Here is a 7323-nt window from a genome sequence, read left to right on the forward strand (position 1 = left end):
TTTCACAGGAAAAAGTATAATCACATTCAGAGTTGTATGTCGGTACGAGCAAAAACTCGAAGCTGATAACGGTGAGCTGCTCTGGGCTGCGTGAGCTACCGCTGCACAGACATGTTGTCTGTCGAAAATCTGACTGGATGTTGGGTTCAGCCGAAGAACAGTCGCTAAATATTTGCCTACCGCAAAAGACGAAAAGAATCTCCTGTCGGCTCTCGCTTGGAGGACTCGCTTGGAGGCCGTGAGCTTTGTTGTTGTTGGTCCTACTTTTATTGGAGTAAAATGAATTCTTCCGGCGTAGCAATCGATGGCAGCGCGATCAGTGCAAACACACAACGGAAAACGCACAGGTGAGGGCTGAATTTTCAGGACTCAATATTTGTTTCACCTTAAGGACAGTAGTTTACGGTTAATTCGTTTCAAAACCATCAGGCGAAACGAGTCGATGTATGCGATGACCGGGCTCTACTCGGAAGCGCAAACCGACGACAGTAGCGCGGACATTCCTCAGGACACGGAGTCGGAATCGTTACCGATGTCTATGAACACTGCCACAACCACAACCACCCCGGCTACCGCAACAGTGGACACCACCGTCATCAAGTGCCACAGTCGCCAGCCGTCGAGCAGTGTGATGATGGACCGCGACAAGCCGTTACCCAACCTGCTACTGATCAACGACGACTACATGCGGGATTGTGGCATCCTCAGCTGCCGGCCGTCGACGGTGCAACATTTTGCCCGGATCAAGGTACAGAACAATTTGCTAGAAACCAATCGTGACCGATATGAATGCACATTATTTATTGTCTGACATCAATTGTTATATTCTGTTCTGTTCTGTTCTTCCAACAATAGGTTTTCGTGCTGCTTCTGTCGATCCTGGTTACACTCCAGCAGGCGCTTAGTTCTGGATACATAAACTCCGTGATAACTACCATCGAGAAGCGTTTCGAAATTCCATCGAGCCTGTCCGGTTTGATAGCGTCGAGCTACGAGATCGGCAACGTAATCACTGTCATATTCGTTAGCTATCTGGGCAGTAGGCGACATATTCCGGTTTGGATCGGCATAGGTAAGAAGGGGCGCCATCGGAAAGTGTTGAGAAACACAACTTATCGTATAGAATGCGGGCTAATTGATCCGCTCAAATTTCTAACCGCAGGAGCCGTTATCATGGGTATCGGATCGCTCGTTTTCATGGTGCCTCATTTTACTGGCGAAGCGAACCCGGGTATCATGATCGACAATAAAACATCCGACAACATCTGCCGCATCGTGTCGGTGCGCGAGCAGGACATGGGACTGGGACGGCTATCGAACAGTCTTTCGAATCCTCCTCTTACTTCGCACAACTTAAGGTAATATAAGCAACTCCCCTAGAACTAGAAACTGTTTGAAGCAGATCAACTAACAAACGCTGCCCTGTCTTTTACACCAGAGGAGACAACTGTTTGAAGAGCAAAGCATCCACCTTCGGACCAGTGATATTGTTTGTGATCGCGCAAATATTGCTCGGAGGTGGCGGAAGTCCACTGTTTACGCTAGGCACGACGTACGTGGACGATCACGTTCGCAAAGAGAGTTCGTCTATGTATATCGGTAAGTGACGCGGTCCTTTCATGAGCTATTTATTTTCAAAGGAAACACATATTTAATATGGGTCACATTTGTTTTTCTACATAATCGTAGGTGCAATGTACAGCATGGCAGCCTTTGGGCCCGTGCTCGGATTTCTGCTCGGAGCGTATCTCTTATCCTTTCACATGGATTCGTTTTCCGGAAGTGACATCAATATTGGTATGTAAGAACGAAATATTTTAACAAATTGGCAGTATTGAGGAGGTGTTGCATTTTGTTTCCCGTATCGCCATCAGACCCCGATGATCGACGGTGGGTTGGTATGTGGTGGGGCGGTTTCTTAGTGTGTGGATTGCTGCTCATCCTTGTGGCGATACCATTTTTCTCTTTCCCCAAGGTAAGAGCTATGAGTAACGTATTTGTTGTTCCGCAACAGTACGTCACAAAAACAACCTCTGTTAGAGTCCTAATGGAGGCCATGGAACGCCATGTCGTGCCAATAGTTATTTTGTGGTATTCATGGTTCCTCCATTCCCCCCCATTCCCGCACAGGTACTGACACGCGAGAAAAAGAAAATTCGCATTGCCGAACAGCGGCTACCGCAATTGCAGCAGTTATCGTCGAACAATTCGAGTAGCTTACCACGGTCCCAACCGAACCTATCGCAACCGCCAGGGAGTCTGCAGCAGCAACAGCAAATTGGGCAACATGCTCAGCACAACCCTAGTACCGGTCCGGCGGCGGCGACAAACAAATGTAGCGAGGACACCGGATATGGCAAAGATATAAAAGGTACTTTGAAGGTTGCCATAATTCCGTCACGGGAAGGGAAAACAATCCGCTCCGCTCCCCACTACTCATGATTTTTTTGCCCATTTGCAGACATTCCGCAGTCGATGTGGCGCCTGGTCACGAATCCTGTGTACATCTGCACCTGCCTCGGTGCGTGCATGGAGCTGATGATTGTTTCCGGTTTTGTGGTATTCCTGCCAAAGTACCTGGAAACGCAGTTCAGCTTGGGCAAAAGCCAAGCGAGCGTTTTTACGGGGTCAATTGCGGTACCCGGCGCTTGTATCGGAATCTTCGTCGGTGGCTGCATCCTGAAACGCTTTCAGCTCAAGCCAAAGGGTGCCGTACAGTTTGTGCTGATATCGAACCTTGTTTGCCTGTCGTGCTATGGCTTGCTGTTCTTTCTGGGTTGCGAAAATCTCAAGATGGCGGGCACAACAATACCGTACTACAATAACTCGGCCCAAAGCGTTGAACCGTTCCAGGTGAATCTGACGGCGGCATGTAATTTCGGCTGCGAGTGTCACATGTACGACGTTGAGCCGGTCTGTGGCAACAACGGACTTACTTACTTCAGTCCGTGCCATGCCGGCTGTACGGCGTTCTCGTCCAGTTCAAACTACACCAACTGTGCATGTAAGTGACTTGTGTTCCTTTTATACGTTGTATAAATGGAGTAATACTTTAGGATAGTTGAAAAGATGAGTGAGTCATTAACAAATTTTAATCGATTTCGAAGGCCCGGAATACTGGCTAAACAAACCGCACGAGCCAGGTGAAGGGGCAAGCTTTCTAATCCATTTGCTACTCCGAGTAGACAGGATAATCTCGATGTGCAGAGAAAAGAGTATAAGATCAAATTCAGGCTGGCAACATCAGCAGCCCTATGTGTGACAATGGCAAGCGCAGTGGTTCGATTCAATGAAAGCACGTTGGATCAATAAATTGTTTTTGAATTTCTATTCGAGCTAGTTTCTTACTGGACATAGGTTTTATCGAAAATATTGTAATTATTTGGGTGTTTTCGTGTCCAAACTGTGGACATCCACAAGAAACGTGTTCCTTTTGGACATGAGATCGGGAACACAGATGTATAACGATTACTATTAGAGTAAACATAACTTGAGAGTCAAGAAGGTTGCACTTTTTTCTTAAATATTTTTATCCTCATAAAACCGATGATAATAGGCATAACAGTCACCGTGAACCTAAGGGGTACCCAAAGGCAACCTAAAATAAGAATGAAGATTTTAAAGAGTATAGTAATTTTGTTATTTTGGTTGAGCTATTGTAATTTATTAGAATTACTTTCTCTGTACTCTGCGACAACAAATGTGGTGAACCGTATTATTTTCTCCTCTCTTAATGTAGGTGTCCAAACGAATGTAACAAACATATACAAGGGTGTCGAAGGAGCGCAGGCACAGGCGCTGAATGCGCACGAAAACTTTGCGGAGGTTACTGTAGTCCCGGTTGCAACCGCTGGTGTGTGCAACACACCGTGCAGAACGATTTATCCATTTCTGATTTTGTTGTTCTTTATGACGTTCGTCGTGGCGTCTACGCAAATGCCACTGTTGATGATTGTTCTAAGGTAAGCATTATTGCCATTTCAGCGAAGCGATGGACACATTATAACGATTATGTTCTTGATTTATAGATCTGTCTCGGAGGAGGAACGCTCCTTTGCTCTCGGCATGCAGTTCGTGATATTTCGCCTTTTCGGCTACATACCGGCGCCGATCGTTTTCGGCAATCTCATCGACTCGTCCTGTCTGCTGTGGAAATCAACATGTGGCGAAAAGGGAGGGCGTTGTCTTCTCTATGATATTGAAATGTTTCGTTACAAGTAGGTTTTCTGCAAATAAATACGGCCCAGTTCGTCCCATAGTGAGCAGGGTGCTATTTTTAACAACTCCTATTATCTCTGTGTACTCCACCAACAGGTACGTAGGGCTGTGTGCGTCAATTAAAATCATTGCCTTGGTGATATTCATCATCGACTGGTGGCTAGTAAGGAGGCGGAAATGCTTGGACAAAATGAACCCAATGTCAGCGAATGAGCTTGTCGGATCGATCATAAGTTTGGATAAATGTAAGTGATGTGACACCAATTCCAAACAAATATTTTCTTATTGATTGGTTTTTCCTGCAGTATTTGAAGAAAAATTACCCATGGAAGACACCAGTGCTGCCGTCCCCTTCAATGGGGAATGCGTTTCCGGCGACACAATGACGGACAACAGCAAACGAGTCCTAATCGCAAGCCGCCATCAGCGTAATGATTCGAAAACAATTCAATTAGAATATAGGTAACACTTGGAACGGAAATTCGATATTCATTCGATCCAGGCACGGTCATACAGGTACTAGTAATTCTTTTTCTCTGTTGCCTCCTAGGTATGATGACGGTGGTACGCACCAGACATACCGCCTGCCGCCGGTGCGCAAGCACTACCGCAGCAATTCCTGTGATATAAAAATTCAGCGTAGCAATTCCGCCACTAACCGGGAGGTAGATTTTCACGACTGGAAGTTGAAACGCTTCATGCGCCGTCACACGCGCAACAATTCGCATGACTACAATAACGATCTGCATCGTCATCAGCAACACTCGGTAGCGACTGGTTCTTCTGTGCAGCTCGGCCGGTGGATCGCGTTGCAAAATAACAACGCCGGAAACGCCGAGCAGCATCAATCGGCCTTATCATCGGCAGCTCCTGCTGGTGCCAACAACATTCGCTACATTTTGAATCACTTAAAACAAGCAGCGCCCGGAGCTGCGCCGGAACATGTAAAACTGGCCTACAGTAATAGTTGCAGCGGAGCTGGTGGCAGCGGAGTAACGAAGAAAAAGCGCCACACGCGCAACTATTCGTACGGGCAAGAGTTTTCCTTCTTACCGAATAACGTCATTATTCGACTCGATAACGATATCGCTAATAAGTTCCTAAGCTCGACGGGCGCCCCGGTTGGAGGAGGCGGTGTTGGTACTGGCGTGTCTTCTAGGAAAAGTTCCTTCTCGCATGACGTGACGGCGGTGCTGAAAAATAATGCCGCACACGGGGCGAAGCTAAACAACATCAAGCAACTCAACCACAACCATAGCAGCGATCTCACTGAGGAGCTGGAATCGAAGTACGGTAAGGGGCACTCGCGCACCAATTCCAGAGATTTAAATCTTTTGAATTTGGCCCCACTCAGCGCGGGAAGTAATGGGGGTGCGAGCGCGGGGAACTTTGAGACCAGTTGCGAACGATCGGCGGGAGGGATACCTGATGAAGTAAGTTATTCACCATTTCAAGTAAATGTACCTTACTAACAAGAGTTTCTTTTCGCAGATGTAATGTGCGATTTTCGATAACTTCGATTTGTACGAGTTAAGCCTAGCGTCCGGCGTGTGCCAACGTTGGTCGACGCACGCATGCTCAACACGCTAGACAGTAACATCCGTCTAAGGGCCGGAGCCCTAAGTGTATAAACGCGCATTAAATAAATGGCAAACGATCTGCTATATTGAACACGAAAACAACCTTGACATCAACCAGGAAAGGTGCCGAGGAAAGTTCGGCAAGACCGTCAACGGCACTTTACGATCAATAGGAAATCGCGATGGAGGATGGCGCATCCGATGTCATACTGCAAGACTTGCCATATTTCATCACCGACGACGAGATTCGGAAGGAACTGGAGAAATACGGCGAGGTAATCGACATCTGGGAACGACGCCATCCAGAAGGAACACCACTTGCTGGTATTCTGATGGGAGTTAGAGTGGTGAGGATGGTAAGAAGCCAGCATATTCCCTCACACATCACTATTGGTGGCGAAATGACTCAGGTCACTTACCGCGGCCAAATTAAAACCTGCCGTGCTTGTAGGCAACGTGTGCACCATGGAGTTAAGTGTTCAAAGCTCCGTTAGACATCCCAAAAAACACGAAGCGTCCAGCTGACGCGGGATCCGAAAGCGACGCTTCGTGCTCCTCAGTGTGCGTGACAGCCAAGCGCAAGCCTGGTCGTCCGCCGAAGCACACAAAGGCTTAAGCCACTATCTTTATCTCCTACCCTCGATCTATTCTTTATCTCCTAAACGATCTGCTATATTGAACACGAAACAACCTTCTACAAACCATTGGCGCGCAGTGGAACCGGAACAGCGGAAATGAAACCAGCAGTAGGTTCGCCTTGCGAGGAGCAGGTCAACCTTCAGATTTTGGAAGAGGAGCTTAGTTATTAAGAAATCGCTGAATTCGAAAATAATGACTGCAATGACAACAACGAAGAGAAAGCGGAAGCGGATCAAAAGCAGCTGGAAAAGAAACGCGAAGAAGAGATTGCGAAACTTAAAGATCAGATTGATACGCTTTTGCAACAATTACAGGCCAAATGAATTCAATGAGACAATCCAATCATTCCGATGCAGTCGCCCGGATCATCATCTTCTTTGACGATGCCGCAGCGACTCCCACCTTTCACCTTTCAGCTTTGGGAGGCAGAAACCCATATTAGAGGAGGAAGAGTTTACAGAGTTTAATCCACATACGATACGATAAGATAACAAAAATCAGTTAAATTTTTCCTTTCTAAATTCAAATTCAATTACAAAAAGAAAATAAAAAAATTGCGTGAAGTTAAAAAAAAGGATCAGTGTTTTATGGTTTTGTTCATGCGGGTTCATCGGCGGCTGCGTGCGTTTCCAGTGGTAATGAACATCATGCCAGCGAGCTGTCATTTGTTTCATTGGTGCGTCAGAGTAACTTCGGTTCATTCGGGAAAACTTTGGTGTCGAGTGGTAGCGTTTTTGCGTACGTCCGTGATTGTGAAAGAGAAAAATCCTTTCCAATTTCCAAACCGCACTATCTGAGCGACAGAAATTTACAGTTGTGCTCCTTCCGTTTGTCTGTGTGGAAAGTCTCGCGACGCAGTGTACCAAATCCGATTCGAGTCGTTTCG

At 46.7% G+C, this 7323-nt stretch overlaps 1 protein-coding gene across 1 annotated transcript; it reads left to right on the forward strand.

The window, feature by feature from the left end:
• Positions 1–279: 279 nt before the first annotated feature.
• Positions 280–5849, forward strand: LOC128270578 (solute carrier organic anion transporter family member 5A1). Its single transcript, XM_053007989.1, has 15 exons — positions 280–347; positions 430–748; positions 856–1072; positions 1163–1358; positions 1439–1599; positions 1690–1797; positions 1875–1975; positions 2131–2371; positions 2462–3004; positions 3740–3962; positions 4029–4217; positions 4315–4463; positions 4524–4680; positions 4769–5651; positions 5754–5849. Exons 1-15 carry the CDS (start codon positions 280–282, stop codon positions 5847–5849), a joined length of 3651 nt encoding a protein of 1216 aa, XP_052863949.1.
• The last annotated feature ends 1474 nt before the right edge of the window (positions 5850–7323 follow it).

This window comes from Anopheles cruzii, chromosome 3 (assembly GCF_943734635.1).
Source record: "Anopheles cruzii chromosome 3, idAnoCruzAS_RS32_06, whole genome shotgun sequence".
Taxonomy (NCBI): Eukaryota; Metazoa; Arthropoda; class Insecta; order Diptera; family Culicidae; genus Anopheles; species Anopheles cruzii.

Excerpts from the sequence above, each read along its gene's own strand:
- LOC128270578 (XM_053007989.1), top strand. The coding sequence starts at position 280 with ATGAATTCTTCCGGCGTAGCAATCGATGGCAGCGCGATCAGTGCAAAC. Across the intron at positions 348-429 it reads ACACAACGGAAAACGCACAG|GCGAAACGAGTCGATGTATG; the intron begins GTGAGGGCTGAA and ends CAAAACCATCAG. Across the intron at positions 1,600-1,689 it reads GAGTTCGTCTATGTATATCG|GTGCAATGTACAGCATGGCA; the intron begins GTAAGTGACGCG and ends ACATAATCGTAG.